The following is a 16,543-nucleotide window of genomic DNA, read 5'->3' as shown; positions in this document are numbered from 1 at the left end:
GAGGCGCTAGGATGCACCTCCGCGCCGACGCTGGCGCGCGCCCAAGGCCATGGGCATGCTTCAGCCGTGATGCGTGCATGCGTGGCTCACTAACACGCTGCTGCTGCACAGCATGTGTCTCCATCTGGATGCTGGTCGGCGAGGTCAAGGGGCGTCTGTGAGGCCGGAGAGGGGTCGAGGCCGCGCGGCACGTGATTGCTCCACACCCCGCGGAGTGCGCTCGGACCACCCGCCTCTGGAAGGGCCCAGGCCGCCCTCGAGCTCCCCGCCTCTTCTCTTCCTCATCATCAAGACGCAACGAGCCATTGCTGCCCGAGGGCTACACAGTACATCGCTGCATCAGAGACGGGAACGAGCACAGCAGCAGCAGCGCAGCATCTCCGACCGAGGCAAGGAAACAAGAGCGCGCACTCGGCCTCCTGCACGCCGAGCAGCCATGTTCTGGTGCGCACCCTCGCCGTTCGCGCCCTCGCGAGTGCTGACAGACCGCGGCCGCACAGGGTACCAGGCGCCTTCATTCCCGACCAGAACGGCGCCTCCACTTCCGCCTTGCCATCTCTCGACGAGGGCAGCACAGGCAAGGCATCTCTCGTCCGTCGACGACCGCACTTCGACGAGCCCTCTCCGCCTCCCTGGCGCAGTCGTTCCTCCGCTGTCCTCACGCCCGGAGCAGGCGCTGCGCTGCCCGCCGAGCTCGTGCTTGCCATCTTTGAGCATGCAGCATCAGGCGACGCACATACGTGTGCCGTGCTCTGCAGCCTCTCGCATGCCTACAGCTCGCATCTCCGAGCAAGGCTCTACCATGCTCCCGTCCTTCGGCGCGGCGATGCTACGTATGCGTTGCGACGCTCGCTCTCGGCTGCTACAAAGCTAGGCGCGCTGGTCCGACATCTCTACCTTTGCACAACCTCCTCTCCCTCTCCCCCAAGCGCGCTCTTTCCCCGTCCACCAGCTCCTTGCAGCGGTGCAGCGACAGCCGATCGCATCCTGCAGCTCTGCGGCAACGTCAGTGTCCTCACGCTCGAGCGGAGCGCATGCTTTGACTGGGGACCGGGTCTCTACGCAATGCGTCACGCGCGAGAGATCACGCTCGTGGGCGTGCGCACGGCAGAGGACTTTGTGGGCTTGCATGGCCGGAGAGAGATGAGAGAGCGGGTGGAGGATGCCATGGGAAGACATGAGCTGCCAGGCGTGCAGCGACTCCAGGTAAGCGAAGCTGGCAGCGAGCAGCCACGAAGCAAAGCTAAGGCTCATCCCTGACGCACAGCTCACCAACTTCACGCCCTCTTCTCTCTCCGGCATCCTCAACCTGCACACGCTCGAGCATCTCATCCTCACCTACCCGCTTCTCCCTCCCGTGCCACCAGGCGGCATGGCCACGCTCCGCATCCTGCCTCGCGCACACATGCTCCGACTGCTAGGCGACGTTGGTGCTGGCACCACGGGTCCAGCGCCTGGCGATCGGCTACGCCGCATCATCGTGCGCGCCCCGCCTGCTGTGCTCGCCACGATCGCCTCTGAGCTCGCGCCGCTGCCCGACGAGAGACTGCGCTTTCGATGTCTCTACTCGCCGCTTGACGATGCTGCACCGCCAGCACTCGATCTGCTACACGAGTGGCAGCTCGGCGTGCTTGCGGCGCAGCAGAGAGACACGCAGGCGAAGCGTCAGGAGCCACAAGCGGTGCCGCTGCATGCGCCGTGGGCAGACGAGCTGTCGGATGTAGTAGGCGCGACGGACGAGAGCGTAGAGCTGCTCGAACAGCTGGCGAGAGCGGACGCGGCGCGCCTGGGCCAGGAGGCACCCCTCGTGCCACGCAGCCTGGCTGCTGCGTTCTGGTAGTCGGTGCGCTGGCAATGCTATACCATGAAGTCCCGAACGTGCAGCGAAGTGCAGTGTGGAAGGAGTCGAGGGATGCGCGACGAGGAAGCAGGTCGAGGCATGAGCCGCACGGGCACGGACCGGGCTGCACCGCACCCACAGCGCATCGCTTCATCCACTTGCCCGCTGCCCAGACAAGACGCACGAAGAGGCAGCCTGTGACAGCTTTCATTTCTTTGCTGGGGTGATAAGGGGGTGGAGCAACAAGACCGTTGCGCGAGCAGAAACAGAGCTCGGACGTCTCGTGCACTGGATGAGGTGTGCCTCATGCAGCGACGCGACTAGCATCCAAGCGGCCATCGCCGTTCGCGCAGCCAGACCAGGCCTGCACTTAGACGGTGCCCGACTTGGCAATCGTGATGGTCGAGCGCGTCTTGCCCGAGTCGGTGCCCTCCTTCTCAATGGCCTTGACGACGTCCATGCCGTCGACGACCTCGCCGAAGACGGTGTGCTTGCCGTCGAGCCACGACGTGACGACCGTGGTGATGAACTGGCGCGAGGGAGTGTGAGCCATGGAGCAACAGCAGCAAGTGGTACCGCGGCGGCTACTCACGAACTGCGAGCCGTTGGTGTTGGGGCCGGCGTTGGCCATGGAGAGCAGTCCCGGCTTGGTGTGCTTCAGGTTGAAGTTCTCGTCGGGGAACCTGGGCGGTGCCCACGCGTCAGACCCTGCCGCTGCTGTACCCGAGCTGCTGCACGCTACTCACTTGGCGCCGTAGATGGACTTGCCGCCCGTGCCGTTGCCGGCGGTGAAGTCACCGCCCTGCAGCATGAAGCGCGGGATGACGCGGTGGAACGACGACTTCTCGTAGCCGAAGCCGTGCTGGCCCGTGCAGAGCTCGCGGAAGTTCTTGGTCGTCTTGGGCACGACGCTGGCGGCGAGGCGTCAGAGGCATGCGCAGTGCGACCGCAAGCAGCATCCACGAACGACTCACTCGTCGTACAGCTTGAACGTGATGCGGCCCATGGGGCTGCCGTTCTTGGTGATGTCAAAGAAGACGTTCTGCGACATTTTGGCGCTGCGGCAAGGAAGCGGGTGAGCAGGGTGCTCTGCGGGCGCCGAGCTGTGCACGAGCGGCAGCAGCGACAGCGGTGCGGCGCGGGCGCGGCGCTCACATGGAGGATGAGAAGTTGCGGATAGAGGAGGGGTTCATGAGGGTGGTGGTCGGGAAGGAAGCGTGCGGCGCGGGTGTTGAGGCCAACACCGCCCGCCGCGCGGCACGCCCGGCCGTCTTCCTCCCGCCGCCTGCGCGCCGAATGCGTCACCGCTGCCGTCTGGGCAGGCCCAAGCGCACGCTTCGCCGTGCCCCTCTTTCTCGCGCAGCTTCTCACAAGGTAAGCGGCGGCCTGCAGCATCAGCCCGGCCGAGCACAGCAGCACCCAGCGCTGTGGCGGCGGCGGGCCTGCAGCGCACGGGCAGGCCGCCAGCACGCAGCAGCAGACGCCGCCATGCCAGCGTGGCGGCGGCGGAAGCCGTAGGAAGGCGGCCTATGTGGAGTGGCTCGTGCCCTCGCTCGCCACCACGCCACGTGGCATCAGCCCGGGACGCGCTGCACCGCCACAGCGCCCACGCCTCCCTCTCTGAGCTGATGCTGCACCTGCACGACGGCGATCATTCGAAGTTCTGACAGGCGGTGCGGCCGGCGAAGAAACTCACGTCTTTCGGAGATGCCCATGCGTGCAGAGAAGGGAGAGCAGCGCTGCAGGGTACGCTCTGCGGTGCGAGAGAGGCCAGCCGGTGCTCAGCGGTCACGTGTCTGCGTCAGGAGCCTCTCCCGTCTGCGCCGCCGTACCGAGTCCCGCCTGAGTATGGATGCACCATCAGCGGTGGCATTCTGATTGCAAGCCGGCGGCTCAGGCCTCGTTGCCGGCACGGGCACCTTGGTGCTCGCTCCCTGCGCAGGACGGCTGAGCTGACGTCTCCCAGCCCAGGAAGAGGCGTGGACCGCGGGTGCGCGTGAGCCTCCACTTCGCCGGCGAGCGGCCAAACGGACGGTACCGCTGTCGAGCAGGCGATCCTCCACCATCCGAGATCCTCATAAGCAGCAGTCGGTGCGCATTCGGCGTCGCTCTGCAACATTTACACCAGCAAACATGTCCGCCGCACCGAAGACAATCCACCAGCTGCGCGAGAAGAAGGTCGTCGTGCTTGGCGGCACGTCGGGCATCGGCTTCGCTGTCGCATCAGCGCTGATCGAGGAAGGAGCCTCGGTCGTCGTCTCCTCCTCCAACCCGAAGCGCGTCGAGAGCGCCGTCGCTCGTCTCTCCGACTCGCAGCAGCAGTACAATGCCGATGCCTCCCGCGTGTCTGGACACGCGCTCAACCTCTCTGGCGACTGCGAGGCTGCGCTCCAAGCATTCTTTGAGCAAGTGGGCACCTTCGATCATCTCGTGTACACGGCCGGCGACAGTCTGGCGACGACGCCCGTCGAGAAGCACACGTACGACACGCTCGTCAAGTCGGGCAGCGTGCGCTTCTTCAGCGCCGTGCTGGCGGTCAAGACGGCGGTGCCGCATCTGCGCAAGGGCGGAAGCATCGTGCTGACCACCGGCAGCACGGGCGAGAAGCCGGTGGGACCGGGATGGGCGGTGAGCCATGACTGCGCAGAGATGCGAGGAGAGACGCTGACACTGCGAGGACAGGTCGTCTCGGGCTTTGCAGCCGGCCTCGATGGTCTGACGCGTGGTCTGGCCCTCGAGCTCTCGGCTCAGGGCCTGCGAGTCAACTGCGTCTCTCCTGGCGGTGCGTGGGCGGCGTCTGTTCAGCGACTGCCCCAGCTCACAGCGTGCTTTTCGCAGCGGTCGACACGGAGCTGTGGGACGGCATGCCCGAGGAGGCCATGGCGCATCTCAAGTCCGAGGCAGCCAAGACGTGCGTCCTGTTCTACTCCCGCCTGCCTCTCGCCCCTCGCTCACCTCGCTGCACAGCCCGACGGGCAAGTTTGGCCAGCCTCACGAGATCGCACAGGTGGGTCTCACCACGTTACTCAGGGAGCGTCAGCTGATGAAGACCCGTGGTGCGACAGGCCTTCCTGTACTTCCTCAAGGACACAAACTGCACCGGCCGCACGCACGTCACGGAGAGCGGCGCGCACCTGGGCAACCGACCTGGCGCATGAGACCGCGCTCGCTGCAAGACCTGTTGATTCCCGTGCCATCTATACAGTCCGTTGTCGAGTGCGAGGGTGTGTGTCGCTTCCAAAGCACCAGTTGCAGCGACCCGTGACAGGCGATGCTGCTTTAAGCTCCTTGAACCGGCGTAGCTGCAACTTCCGCGGGAGCACGGGGAGGAGGAGGGGCGCTGCAGCAACATGCGGGCCGCAGGGCTTGGCGTGAGGCGAGCTGCTTCGTCCGTGCTTCTGCCGACACTCTCCATGCAGCGCCGCTGGGGCTGCCACAGCGCTGGCCCGCAGGCCGCAGATGCACCAGCACCGCAGCAGGACGAGCACCTTGTGCCTGCGCGCTGCTGCCCGCTGCGAGGGTGCTCGGCTACTGCGTCGAGGTGGCTGGGGAGTGCCGCGACGGGGTCAGTCGCGAGTAGCCGCGAACGTGCGCCGGCCCTCAGCGCTGCGCAGTCTCCCGTCCACACGCTCGCTCCTCCATGTCGCCCGCATTCTGAAAATGGCTCTGCTTTCCGTGCCCTTGGTAAGAGGCGAGGAACGTGGCTGCGCTCCGCTCCTCTCAGCGTGGCGTTGCGGGAAGGGCATCATCACCATATCCCGCGGGCTCGCGAGCAGGCTGCGACTGCAGCATGCGGTTCGGCCTCCGCGCCGCCCATGCCGCCGTGCCGTGGCGGCGGCAGCGGATGAACAGCCCTCAGCTGCATGCTGCTCAGCGCGCACGGCAGCTGCAGAACCCTTGCGCGGTTGCGCCTCGTCAGCAGCCCGCGCCGATGACGCTCCCCCAAAATCAAATCGCCGCCTTGCTGCCCTTGCGCTGCGAACGCGGTGCAACGGAGGCCCAGACGCAGCAGCGGCAGCAGAGCAGGACAGGCTGATTCCGCGGCATGAGCGAAGGAAGGTCAGGCCAGGCACGCATCAGGCAAGGGCCGCAAGGTGGAGCGAGAGGCGTCAGCAGAGCGGAGGTCGAGCGGAGGTCGAGCGTCGGGGCCGCCGGAGAGCGCAGCGCGCAGCGGTGGCCTCCGCCGGGCGCCTTAACATGAAGGCAGCTTCGGCCAGAGCACGGCACCCACCACCACCTCTGCAACACCTCCATGGCGCCTCATCCGCTCTCCCTGGCGCTGGCCGCGCTGCTCGTCGCCTCGGCCGTGCAGGCCGCGCCGCAGCTCACGCCGACGTCGTACCTCTCCTATGTGCCCGACCTGGCGGGCAACGCCGTCTTTGGCACCCTCTACGCCGCCGCCAGCATCGCGCTGTGGGCGCACACGGTGCGCTGGCGCTCCTGGCATGCCGTCGTGCTGCCCATCGCCACGACAACCGAGGCGCTCGGCTGGTTCCTGCGCATCCCGCTGCGCCAGGAGCAGAACCAGGACAATCGCGGCCTCTACATTGCCTACTATCTCTTCCTGGTCCTCTCGCCCGCCGGCTTCCTGGCCTATTGCTACATCATCTACGGACGACTCATCAGCGCGGCTGACCCCGAGCTCATCGGGCGCGCCGGGCTGAAGGCCAAGTCGCGCTACAGCTTCATCCCGCCTCGGCTCGTGGCGCGCTTCTTCGTCATCTCCGACATCTGCACCTTCCTCATTCAGGCTGCCGGCGGAGGCCTGCAGACCGGCGGCAACTAGTGCGTGCCTTGGGCGTTGCTTCGCGGGCTAGTCGATGGCTGACACTCTGCCTTCGAACAGCGACCAGACACAGCTCGGCAACAAGGTCTTCCTCGCCGGCGTCAGCGGCCAAGGCGCCTCGTACGTGCTCTTCACGCTGCTCACCATCGTGGCGCACATCCGTCTGTGCCGCGAGGAGCCTCGCTATGCGCCGTGGCATGCGCTGCACAACAAGACGGCGCGTCTCTTCGTGCTGCTCTACGTCGCCAGCATTGGCATCCTGGTGCGCAGCGGCATGCGCATCGTCGAGATGGCGCAGGGCTACGGCGGGCAGCTCTACTCGCACGAGATCTACACTGTGAGTGTGAAGCGAGCATGCCGCAGTGTCAGGAGCAGAGCTGACACGTCTGCGCGCAGTTCACACTCGATGGCCTGCCGCTCATCGTCGCCGTCGGCGTCTTCGCCATCTGGTACCACCACCCGCTCGTCCTCGCCACACAAGGCGACGCCGAGCAGCGCGCCGCCGAGCTGGGCCTCAAGCGCGAGCGTGGAGCCTCGCCGTCGTCGCCGACCGAGATGAGCGAGAGCCGCGCGGCCGTGCGGACGCCGGAGAGCGAAGTGGCTTGATCTTGATACCCCTCCTGGACTGGCCTGCGCCACGTGTCCCGTCTCACGGCATTACATAGACTACCTCGACCTGACTGTGTGCCAGCGGCAGAGATGCTTCGACCGACTGAGCTTGCCGTGGAGAGCAACGCGCAGACGGGTGCAGCATGAGATGCTCCCGCCGATGCGGCCTTGCCTCCGACCGACGCTGTTCCGCTCGAGACGTCCACTCGCACGCCGATGCCTCAGGCAACAGACGATGACTTGCATTCAGCGGTGGGTGACGGGGTGCCCTGAGTCGCGGCGACACAGATAAGACGTGTGGGAGGCGGGCGGAGAAGGGGTTGCAGAGTGCATGCAAGGCCAGACAGCATGTGCGAGTCAGGTGAGGGGGAGGTATATGCGAGCTGAAGAGAGACGTAGTGCGAAGCGGGGCGCTAGAGACGCTTGAGGGCGCAGACGGTGACCTCGAGCTCGATCTCGTCGATGGGCGACGTGCCCTGATCGTCGAGGCGGCTCGAGAGCACGTCCCAGAGACTGTCGAGGACAAACTCGCAGGCGCCCTTGCTGAGCTTGCCCTTGTCCTTGAGCACGAGGCGCATGTGGCCCTCGTAGAGGCTCTTGAAGAGCGCCAGCAGGTGCTCGATGAAGATGACACGCGGCAGCGTGCCGGCGCGGTAGGCCTTCCAGGCCGGGTGCGCCAGACGCAGCGGCGCCACCTCGCTCGGCAGCGAAGAGGCGCAGGAGGGACGACGAGGCGTGACCGGCGGCACGCTCGTCGATGGCGAGTTGGCCACGCTGCCGGGCTGCGACTGCGTTGGGCGCGCAGAGTCGTCGCCGAGGCCGCAGCTCCACTCGACGCTCCACAAGTGGCGCACCGACTTGAGCACGGCACGCGTCTGGCGCGGCGTGCGCGGGTGCATGGGCAGCAGCAGCATGTGGCGCGCCACGTCGGCCTTGAGCATGCCGCACGACACGAGGCGCTGAATGCACGGCGCCAGCGTGTTGGTCAGCGCCGTCCAGATGTCGCCGTGCGGGCGCCGGGCCGGCGAGCTGGCGGAAGATGCGGAGCGCGAGCGCGAGCGCTCTGGCATGCCCGTGCCATCGTTCGGCGTCAGCGGCGGACGCGACAGCGGCGAGCCTTCCGCAACAGGCGGAGGCGCGCTCTGGTCCTCGCTGCGTGCGATGAAGGCCATGACGAAGACGCCACCAGGGCGGAACTCGTGAGCGCGCGCAGAGAGGAACGCAGCCAGCTCGGCGTGCGCCGTCGTCGCCAGCGAGACTTCCGGGTTGCGCGGCGTGTGCGCCCAGTGCAGGTCCATGAGGGAGAAGCCGACGTGCATGGTGTTCGGCGGCGCAATGCGAGTGGCAAATCCGCGCGTGACGAACGAGGGGAAGATGCAGTTCTGCAGCGAAGGCTGGTGCGCCGCCTGCCAGTGCGAGTCGAGGTACGAGTCGCTCTGCGACTCGAGCGACTGCATGAGCGGCCGGAAGTCGGTCTGCGGCGAGTCCTCGTGGATGACCGAGAAGGTCACGTCGCTCGGCTCGCCATCGTTGGCACCACTGCCCACGACCGTCGGCGCGCCGAGCGTGGCGCCAAAGTAGCCGCCATCGTCGCTGCTCGGTGCCGGAGCGGCAGCTTGCTGCGGCCGGCGCGCATGTGCGCGCTCTGCGAGACGCGAGATGACGTGTGGCAGCAACGGCGTAGAGCGCGAGTTGAGGCTGCCGTACTCGGCGATGGAGACCGTCTCGCCGGCACTCTCGAGCAGCGGCACGCCTGCAAGAAGCGTGTCCAGCACGCCGGCAATCTTGGCGCGCACCTGCGGGCCGAAGTGACCGCCGCCGCTCATGCCCGCCAGACCGATGGCCAGAGCACCGAGCGCTTGCTCGTCGCCGCGCGCCGCGCCCGCCGGGCCGTAGCCGCGCAGCTGCGGTCCGGGCCCGCCGTCGCCGAGGTACGAGCCGCGGCTCTGGGCGTCGGGCGAGAGCATGGCCTTGTTACCCAGCGAGGGCGTGTCGGCCAGCGTGCTGCCGCGTCCGGAGGCCTGCGCGCCGTTGCTGTGCCCGCTGGTGCTCTCCGAGCCACTGACGCTGGCGTATCCAGCGCCGCCTTGGCTGTACGAGTGCTCGTCTTCGGCAATGGACGTGCCAGCGAAGGACGAGCCGTGCGCGCCGTAGATGCCCGAGCGTGCAGACGCGGAGCCAGACGAGTCGAATGGCCGACTAGGGTTGTGCGTGGAGCCGCGAGGGTCGTGAGTGCCCGAGCGGCGATGCGTGCGCGCCTGGTCAGAGGACATGCCGTGCTTGCCCGGGGTCCGCTCCCTGCCGGCTGCGAGGCCACCAGTGGTGCGTCGCCGCGCCAGGTCCGCCTCGGCATGAGCGCTCACGGGCCGGTCCTCGAAGTTGGGCCGGTCGGACTGCATCGAGTCGATGGGGCTGACCGTTTCGCTGCCGTTGAGCTGCGACTCGGTCAGATGGAACGACCTGCCGATCGCGGCCGAGAGGTCCAGAGGCGTGCCCGACGGGCCACTGATGCTTGTGCGCGCAAAGCGCGGCTCTGTCAGGCTTCCCAGCCCCGACGGACCGCCAGGCAGGCAATTCGCCAGCGCTGCAGCAGCCATATTGACACCCAGGCCAGCGGCCAGGCCGGCGCTGACGACGTTGCTGCTCTCAATGCTCGCCGAAGTCATGTTGCTGCCAGGCATGGAGCTGAGCGGCAGGCTCAGAGGCGGCGTGATGCCTTCCGTCAGGCCGATGCTGACGAGTGTCGAGTGCGAGAAGAGCGGCGCGCCGCCCGAGCTCTCGTTGCCGTACTCGAGAATACTTGGCGAGGTTGCCGTCATGCTGCCACGCCGCTCGGAGATGCCGAGCCCTTCGAAGACGCCTGCTGCCTCTGCGCCCGCGCCCACAGAGCCCAGGCCGTGAGATAGACCCACACGTTCCGCTGAGCGATCTGTGAGTGTGTCGTGCGGCGGTGAGGTGCGTGTCAGGCCGCGAGAGCCGCGCAGCGAGCCACGCCGGGGCATCGAGTCCAGCTCGTCGAGCGACGCAAGCATGTGCTGGTCGCGATCCTCGCGGCTGCTGTGCGACGGCGACGGGGCTACCGAGCCGGTCTGCGACTGGCTAATGCGTGGCGTCGACGGGCTCATGGAGCGCGGCGCCATGGCCGTCGGAAGCTGCGTCCGCACTCGCCCGGCGGTCAGGTGGGGAGCAGGCGGCCACATGGCCACATGCTCCGACGGCTCCGGCGGCAGAATGTCGTGGCCGGGCGTGCTCATGCGGCGCGGCAGATCTTCCGAGATGTGCACCGTCTTTGGCGGCAGCGCCTCCTCGCTGGCTAGCTGCCGATTGAAGCCCTTGCGGCAGGACTTGCGGCCCAGAGACGCCGCACGGCCGAGCGAGGCGCCGGACGACGTGCCCGAGGCAAGCGGACTGGACAGCGGCGGGCTGACGGGGCCGCGCGGTGGGAACTGGTAGGCGGCGGCGCGCGGCTGCTCGTCGTGCGGGTAGGCCTCGATGGTCTGGTGCATGGAGACTGGCCGCACCGACGACTGAGGCAGCGCCGCATTGCCAGACCACCAGCCAGGCTGCGGCGAGCGCGAGCGCGAAGCCGGCTGCGGCGACGGCGGGAAGCCATTGCGCATGCGCGGCATTGTGGCATGGCCCGAGTCCGCAGTGAGGCGCGAGGAAGAGGCGTGCGGCTCGTCGGGATGGCGCATGTCGGCGCCTCGCGTGAGCGGCGGACGGGCAGCGAGAGCTTCGGCAGCCCAGCGCCGCACCTCCTCCGTCTCGACGCGCTTGGCGCTGGGCCGCTGACGGTCCATGATGGAGTCGGAGAGGCGGCGCGGCACGCCGCCGTCGTGCTGCGGGATGGAGAGACTGCCGGTGCGGCGTGTCGGAGGTGGAGCGAGTGAGGCGGACATCTCGGCGGGCTCTGACAGAATCGCAGAGCCCGTCATGGACTCGAACGCCGCAGGAGTCATCTGTTGTTGGAGAAGGAACAGATGCGTGTCAGCGCGAGGCTTACACATAGGAGCTCGCAGCTTCGGCTCCCGGAGCCAATGCGCAGCCAGAGATGCCCGAGCGGCGGCATGAATCAGGCCACGGGCCAGGAGTTGCCGCACAGACGCAAGGCCACATGCCCAACGTCTCGTCCGCCGCCGTCGGTGCCGCCGGCGTCCAACTCGGAGGCGCGCTCTCAGGGCAGCAGCCGCTGCGCCTCGGCGACCACGCGCCGTTGCACTCGGATCCCGATCTGAGCCGCAGAGGGCTTGGCAGCAAAGCATTGCGCTGCCGATGCCTTGCAGCGACGGCTGCGGCGAAGCAGAGCCAAGGATGCCGCGGCGGCGGCGGCGGCGGGGTGCGGCGCGCTGCACATCGCCCGGCGAGCGGCCGCGCTGCAGCTGCGCGGCTGCCTTGGCGCGCGCCCGTGTGCGCGGCTGCGACTGCGTACTGACTCCAGGAAGGCAGACTCACAGCTGAGTGGAGAGCTAGCGAGACAGAGCAAGACAGCGAGGTCGTTGCGCAGATCTAGATCTCGCCGCTGCGCGCGTCACCAGACGTCAGGCGACGGACGCCGGACGCCACTGGTTGCGGCGTGCGAGAGACGCACGACTGCGGCGCGTGCCGGCGCCCGCCCGCGCAGAGCGTCCAGAGCGTGCGAGGAGCGGCCGACGGAGCAGAGGCGTGGCAGAAGAGGCGAGGCGCAGCTGGCGAGGCGTGCTGCTGCGGCGAGAGGCTGACAAGCAAGACGCCGCGCCTTGCTGGACGCTAGACGCGCGCGCGACCGCTGGGCAAGGCACGGGGCCGAGGCTGGGCCGGCGGCTGCGGCAAGTGCGAGCTGCAGAGGCGCGAGTGGCAGACACGGCAGAGACGAACGGCGAGGTGTGAGGGTGGCGAGATGGACGAGAGGAGGAGAGAGACGCAGGACCAGGAGGCGCGGGAGACAGGGACGGGAGCGGCAGCATACAGGCGCAGGAGCGTCGCAGGTGCCACCCGGCGGCGCTAAGGCGGCGAGCCTTGTCGGAGCCCTCGCCGCTCTGCTGCCGCGGCGCGAGGTGTTGGTGCGGCCCGGCGCCGCGTCGTGCCGTGCAGCGAAGCAAAGCGAGGGGCTGTCCCCGAGTTCGCAGCGCCCGCTGCCGCTGCTGCTGCTCTGCTGCGCTGCCACGCAAGACGCGTTCGCAGCGGAGTCGAGTCGAGTGTGCCTGGCCGGGCCGGACGCTGACAGGCGGGCACGGCGTCAGTGTCCCCTGCACGTTGTCCAGCCGACGAGGCGCAGCAGCAGAGCAGCACAGCAGCAACCGGCGGCGGCGGAGTGCGAGATGGCCGTGCGCGTCGGCGAGTGATGCCCACGCTCGTCCGCGCAAGGATCGAGCAACGTCGGGCGTGCAGAGAAGCGCAGCAAGCGGTGCAGCGAAGCGTCCAACGACGTCGAGCGTCGAGCGTCGTGAAGAGCAGAGAAGCTGGGCCTCGATGGCGGGTGCGGAGGCGAGAGTGGGGCGAGACGGGGCTCAGCTGCCAGTTGCAGCTGCCGCCGCCGAGATGCGCTGCTGCCGCCTGCAGCGCCAGGACGCTAGGCGGACCGTAGCGTCGGGGCACCACGCCGGCCCTTCGGCCTCGATCTTCGCCTCCTTCCGCTCGCCCGTCGCTTGGCTGCATCGCTGAGCCGCAGCGCGGGCGATCTGCACAGACAGCGCACAGAGCTGCTTTCTGTCCGACGTGCTCGGCGTCCGGCGCAGCAGATGTTGGAGCGACGCGAGGGCGAGAGGGCGGCACGCGACTTCGCGAAATTCGAGGGACGGCGCCGCCATCCCCCCGCAGCTGCCGCAGCGCGCCAAATGAGGCGGCAGGGTGCAGCCACTCTCACGAGCGGCTGCTCTCCTCACCCAGCACACACAAAGGGGTGCGGACCCTGACATCCGAGGAGGCGAGTCGAGTGCTTCGGCACGAGCACGCTCGCGGCAAGGTCGGCTCGGCGCCACCGCTGTGCGTCCAGCGCATGCCGCTCCCTGCACCGCCGCGCCGCACGCCCGGCGCCGTGCATCCGCGCGTGCGAGGAAAGCCGCGGACCGACGGCGTCGGACCTGCCGTGCCGCGCAGCAGGGAAGCTGCCCCGTCGTCCCGCCACGCGCACGACGCCTCCGAAGAGCGAGAGCTCCCCCTCGACGAGGCGCAGAGCATGCCGGATGGCGATGCCTTGGCCAGAGTCGAGAGACGCCCCGCCCGGCAGAGCTGCGCCGTCACGCTTGTCACATGCTCCGCTTCGGCGCATCTCTCGCAGCCGGAGCTGCTCACGCAGTCAAGCCGAAGGGATGCCTCGAGCGTCGTGCGCTCTGGCGCTGCGCTATCAGACGCGGAGTTGGGCGCGGAGTGTGCGTCGGAGGCAGCGGCTGGGCGTTGTTGCCCACCTGGGCCTTGGCCGGGCCTCGCATGAAGACCCTGAACGTCGGCTTGCTGCGTCTGGGCGTCAAACGTCGGGCCGCAGTCGCATCGCTGTGCTCTCCTGCTTCTCGCAGGCTGCCAAAAAAGGACTCGGCGCAGCGCAGCAGGCAAGACGCGGACCCACATCTCCTGCTCGAGCAGCATACGACGAGGCGTTGCACGGGCTGCGCGCCACACGGCTGCCGCAGCCTTTCACAGCACAGCCTGCGGCCTCGCCTGCTCGACGTCTGACTCTGACTCGACTGACGAGCTCGAGCTCGACGTGCCACGTGTGCCCGCGCGAGCCATCGCAGCAGGACGAGCAATATCGGGCACGCTTCGGCAGCGCTCTCGCAAGTGGCAGCGCAGCTTGCTGGGTCTGGGTGGCAGGGTGCAGCCGCTGCAGGCCTGGCGCGCGCGACACGAGGGACGTCCACGCTAAACGCGCCCAAGCGTGGCCCTGCGGCATGTCTCATGCACCACTTCCCACACCTTTGGGCCGCTAGACGATGAGCGAATGACTTGCGCGGAACTACGTGACGAAGAATTGGGAAAGAGACGGACGATGCATGGCAGCTCGAGCCCGCTGGCGAGGCGCTGGGCCGAGTGCTCGAGCGTGTACACCTGGTCCGTGAGGAAGAGAATGTGCGACAGCGAGCACGGCTTCGACGACGAGCGGAGCCCTGCAAGCGCACCTGTCAGCTTGTTGGTCAGCACGTCTCTCCATCTTGCTCACCATGCTCTGGACGCAGCAGACGCTCCTTGCCGCCCGGAGCGGACGGTTGCACGAGCGTCCAGCCGCAGCGCACGGCGACTGGGCTGAGGTGTCAGCCAACGCGTACCAAGAGCTTGGAAGTGACGCACCATAAGACGCATCGCGGCTGCTCAAATGCATATGCTCCGTGAGCTCGGCGACCGAGAGGCTTGCGTACACCTCTGCGAGAGCCTCCAGGCAGCGCAGGCGCACCTGGTCTGCGCGACGTGTTAGCTCTGGAGCGTTGAGGAGGAACAGCGGCCCGGCTCACGGTGAGCGAAGCGGAGAATGTTCAGCAAGGCGCTGCAGACACCCTGTAGCTGCGGTCCGACGACGGCGAGGTTTGTCGGCGTCGTGAAGGTGAAGAGCAGCTGGTCCGCGTCGTAGAGCGCCGAGTACATGGCGTTGTCCCAGTCCTTGCGGCGCGGCTGCTCGCGCTGCAGCAGAAGGACACGTCCCAGGGCATCGACCAGCGGATGCTCCGCTCTGCCATGAACGAGGAGCGGAGCTGCGCTACGACGGCATTCGTGAGCTTTGTCCTGCTGTCACTCCTGCGCACAAGCTCACGGGTCGTCCACAGCTACAGCGGCAAGCGCGTGCCACGAGTACACGACGACGTCGAAGTCGGGCTCCGCGTACACCAGATGGCGCCAATCCGGGAGTGCGTTGAGCTTCTGCGCCGCCTTACGGATCTCGCGCCAGTGGCCCTTCTCCGCCAGCTCGTAGAAGTACTTGTTCCATGCCAGCATCTGCGACGTCTCCGCCGCTGGCTCGGCGCGGCGCGATGCAGCTTGAGGCGCTGCGTGTCTCGTCAGCTTGAGAACGCAACGCGTCCTCTGTGGCAAAGCTCAGTCTCACCTTGAGTGCGTGCTTGCGTCGACGACACTGCCGGTGACGCAGCCGCAGCATGCTGTACCACGTTCGTCGCGCTGCTCGATTGAGCATCGCGCGCTGGCGCCGTGTGAGACGTAGCAGCCGGGACGTTGGCACGGGCGCTCGCGGCCGCGGCCTGTGCACGGGTCACCGGAGCACTGTTCGGAGTGATTGCGTCCGAGAGCTCGATGCTCGAAGCATGCGGCGTCGCCTCGACGGGCGTCGCGTGTGCCTTCTCGTCCGGGCTCGGCTCGGCGACAGGCTTCATAGCCGTGTCGTCACCCTCTGCACGAGACAAAGAGGACGGCAGCGTACTCAGCAAGAAGCCTTCCCGAGGAGCAGCAAGCAGACTCACCAGTGGCGGTCTCAGGGACTGCAGCACTCGCAGGCGGCACCGGCACCGGCGCGGCTTCGGCCGTTGTCGAGCGCTCCACTGGCGCTTCGACCTGGGTCGAGGCAGCGGCGTGCGACGCAGATGCACTCACGTCGCTGTCCACGTTCATGCGGCGCACCTTGGGCGAGAGACGGGAGCGCGGCACCTCCTGCTCCATCTCGAGAGGATCAGCCGGCGGCGCGCGGCGTCGAGAGGGTGGCTGTGCGGCGTGCTGCGGCGCTGCGCTGGCGGCGTCGACACGCTTGGCAGCGAGGAGCGCGCAGAGCGAAGAGCAGAAGCGGGCAAGAGTGGACACAGACTGACGGGACAAAGGGTGATGGAAGAGCGGACGATGGAGCTGCATCAGCGGCTGCTCCTCCAGATGGAACAGGCCGCTGATTGCTCGCCGAGTCGTCTAGACGACCGAGCGCCGCGCCACTTTACGCGTGCCGTGCGCGACGACACGTCAAGGGGCCGCGCCGCGCCCAAGTGCAGTGCTGCGCGCGCCGACCTCGCAACACCTGCCTGTATGCTTGCACTGCTCCTCCTCTCACTCCTCTCGCAAGCAAAGCGGACGTATATATTGACAGCGAAGGGCAGCTGCAGGAAGAGAGGTAGAGTAAAGGGAGCTCGGACGCGGGACGCCGGGACGACAGGGCACGAGGAAGGAGGCCAGCTCGAATGAGCACAGACGGAGCCGAGACGCGAGACATGGTCGTCGGGCGCAGGCATACTGGGACTGGCCGTGGAGAGAAGAGCGGACGGGCGGAGGAGGGCAAGATGGGAAAGGCGGATAGGCGAGTGCGCGCAAAGACTTGAGGCTCGGGCGCTCGGCGAAGGCGGGAAAGACGAAGGCGGACGGAGCGCGGCGCGCACGGGCGGCAGGGTGGAGGGAGGACGAGAGCAGATGCG

The 16,543-nt window shown here is 67.8% G+C and overlaps 7 protein-coding genes across 7 annotated transcripts; 3 read left to right on the top strand and 4 right to left on the bottom strand.

Moving 5' to 3' along the window:
* Nucleotides 1-53: 53 nt before the first annotated feature.
* On the top strand, nt 54-1,876 carry FA09DRAFT_329338 (hypothetical protein). Its single transcript, XM_025742140.1, has 3 exons — nt 54-444; nt 501-1,206; nt 1,268-1,876. The coding sequence occupies exons 1-3, from the start codon at nt 437-439 to the stop codon at nt 1,838-1,840; spliced, it is 1,287 nt and encodes a 428-aa protein (XP_025599132.1). The 5' UTR covers nt 54-436; the 3' UTR covers nt 1,841-1,876.
* Nucleotides 1,872-3,317, bottom strand: FA09DRAFT_329337 (hypothetical protein). The gene is made up of 5 exons (XM_025742139.1): nt 2,996-3,317; nt 2,815-2,898; nt 2,587-2,751; nt 2,433-2,523; nt 1,872-2,369 (listed from the first exon to the last, which is right to left on the bottom strand). Exons 2-5 carry the CDS (start codon nt 2,889-2,891, stop codon nt 2,211-2,213), a joined length of 492 nt encoding a protein of 163 aa, XP_025599131.1. The 5' UTR covers nt 2,892-2,898; nt 2,996-3,317; the 3' UTR covers nt 1,872-2,210.
* A 203-nt stretch (nt 3,318-3,520) lies between these two features.
* On the top strand, nt 3,521-5,124 carry FA09DRAFT_329336 (3-oxoacyl-reductase). Its single transcript, XM_025742138.1, has 5 exons — nt 3,521-4,468; nt 4,523-4,622; nt 4,679-4,751; nt 4,808-4,847; nt 4,906-5,124. The coding sequence occupies exons 1-5, from the start codon at nt 3,974-3,976 to the stop codon at nt 4,996-4,998; spliced, it is 801 nt and encodes a 266-aa protein (XP_025599130.1). The 5' UTR covers nt 3,521-3,973; the 3' UTR covers nt 4,999-5,124.
* A 698-nt stretch (nt 5,125-5,822) lies between these two features.
* Nucleotides 5,823-7,305, top strand: FA09DRAFT_329335 (hypothetical protein). The gene is made up of 3 exons (XM_025742137.1): nt 5,823-6,625; nt 6,687-6,963; nt 7,023-7,305. The coding sequence occupies exons 1-3, from the start codon at nt 6,093-6,095 to the stop codon at nt 7,230-7,232; spliced, it is 1,020 nt and encodes a 339-aa protein (XP_025599129.1). The 5' UTR covers nt 5,823-6,092; the 3' UTR covers nt 7,233-7,305.
* Nucleotides 7,288-10,267, bottom strand: FA09DRAFT_255825 (hypothetical protein). Its single transcript, XM_025739715.1, has 3 exons — nt 10,083-10,267; nt 8,824-10,012; nt 7,288-8,746 (listed from the first exon to the last, which is right to left on the bottom strand). Exons 2-3 carry the CDS (start codon nt 9,914-9,916, stop codon nt 7,593-7,595), a joined length of 2,247 nt encoding a protein of 748 aa, XP_025599128.1. The 5' UTR covers nt 9,917-10,012; nt 10,083-10,267; the 3' UTR covers nt 7,288-7,592.
* Nucleotides 10,268-12,935: 2,668 nt separating this feature from the next.
* On the bottom strand, nt 12,936-13,932 carry FA09DRAFT_255909 (hypothetical protein). The gene has a single exon (XM_025739716.1). The coding sequence runs from the start codon at nt 13,794-13,796 to the stop codon at nt 13,074-13,076; it is 723 nt and encodes a 240-aa protein (XP_025599127.1). The 5' UTR covers nt 13,797-13,932; the 3' UTR covers nt 12,936-13,073.
* FA09DRAFT_254910 (hypothetical protein) lies at nt 13,933-15,975 on the bottom strand. Its single transcript, XM_025739714.1, has 7 exons — nt 15,614-15,975; nt 15,244-15,543; nt 14,953-15,184; nt 14,657-14,898; nt 14,496-14,603; nt 14,368-14,445; nt 13,933-14,314 (listed from the first exon to the last, which is right to left on the bottom strand). Exons 1-7 carry the CDS (start codon nt 15,807-15,809, stop codon nt 14,070-14,072), a joined length of 1,401 nt encoding a protein of 466 aa, XP_025599126.1. The 5' UTR covers nt 15,810-15,975; the 3' UTR covers nt 13,933-14,069.
* Between the last annotated feature and the right edge of the window lie 568 nt (nt 15,976-16,543).

The sequence above is a fragment of the Tilletiopsis washingtonensis genome, assembly GCF_003144115.1.
Source record: "Tilletiopsis washingtonensis strain MCA 4186 unplaced genomic scaffold FA09scaffold_8, whole genome shotgun sequence".
Taxonomy (NCBI): Eukaryota; Fungi; Basidiomycota; class Exobasidiomycetes; order Entylomatales; genus Tilletiopsis; species Tilletiopsis washingtonensis.
This window is presented reverse-complemented; position numbering and strand designations above follow the sequence as displayed.

Coding starts and splice junctions, on each gene's coding strand:
- FA09DRAFT_329336 (XM_025742138.1), top strand. CDS start 3,974: ATGTCCGCCGCACCGAAGACAATCCACCAGCTGCGCGAGAAGAAGGTC. Junction 4,469..4,522: donor CGGTGGGACCGGGATGGGCG/GTGAGCCATGAC, acceptor CTGCGAGGACAG/GTCGTCTCGGGCTTTGCAGC. Junction 4,623..4,678: donor CAACTGCGTCTCTCCTGGCG/GTGCGTGGGCGG, acceptor TGCTTTTCGCAG/CGGTCGACACGGAGCTGTGG.
- FA09DRAFT_254910 (XM_025739714.1), bottom strand. CDS start 15,809: ATGGAGCAGGAGGTGCCGCGCTCCCGTCTCTCGCCCAAGGTGCGCCGC. Junction 15,544..15,613: donor AGTCCCTGAGACCGCCACTG/GTGAGTCTGCTT, acceptor TGTCTCGTGCAG/AGGGTGACGACACGGCTATG. Junction 14,446..14,495: donor CAGCCGCGATGCGTCTTATG/GTGCGTCACTTC, acceptor ACCTCAGCCCAG/TCGCCGTGCGCTGCGGCTGG.
- FA09DRAFT_329338 (XM_025742140.1), top strand. Junction 1,207..1,267: donor CAGGCGTGCAGCGACTCCAG/GTAAGCGAAGCT, acceptor CCTGACGCACAG/CTCACCAACTTCACGCCCTC.
- FA09DRAFT_329337 (XM_025742139.1), bottom strand. CDS start 2,891: ATGTCGCAGAACGTCTTCTTTGACATCACCAAGAACGGCAGCCCCATG. Junction 2,752..2,814: donor ACGTTCAAGCTGTACGACGA/GTGAGTCGTTCG, acceptor CCTCGCCGCCAG/CGTCGTGCCCAAGACGACCA. Junction 2,524..2,586: donor AAGTCCATCTACGGCGCCAA/GTGAGTAGCGTG, acceptor GGCACCGCCCAG/GTTCCCCGACGAGAACTTCA.
- FA09DRAFT_255909 (XM_025739716.1), bottom strand. CDS start 13,796: ATGCTGCTCGAGCAGGAGATGTGGGTCCGCGTCTTGCCTGCTGCGCTG.
- FA09DRAFT_329335 (XM_025742137.1), top strand. CDS start 6,093: ATGGCGCCTCATCCGCTCTCCCTGGCGCTGGCCGCGCTGCTCGTCGCC. Junction 6,626..6,686: donor CTGCAGACCGGCGGCAACTA/GTGCGTGCCTTG, acceptor GCCTTCGAACAG/CGACCAGACACAGCTCGGCA. Junction 6,964..7,022: donor ACTCGCACGAGATCTACACT/GTGAGTGTGAAG, acceptor GTCTGCGCGCAG/TTCACACTCGATGGCCTGCC.
- FA09DRAFT_255825 (XM_025739715.1), bottom strand. CDS start 9,916: ATGCCTGGCAGCAACATGACTTCGGCGAGCATTGAGAGCAGCAACGTC. Junction 8,747..8,823: donor TCCGGCACCGAGCAGCGACG/ATGGCGGCTACT, acceptor GAGCCGAGCGAC/GTGACCTTCTCGGTCATCCA.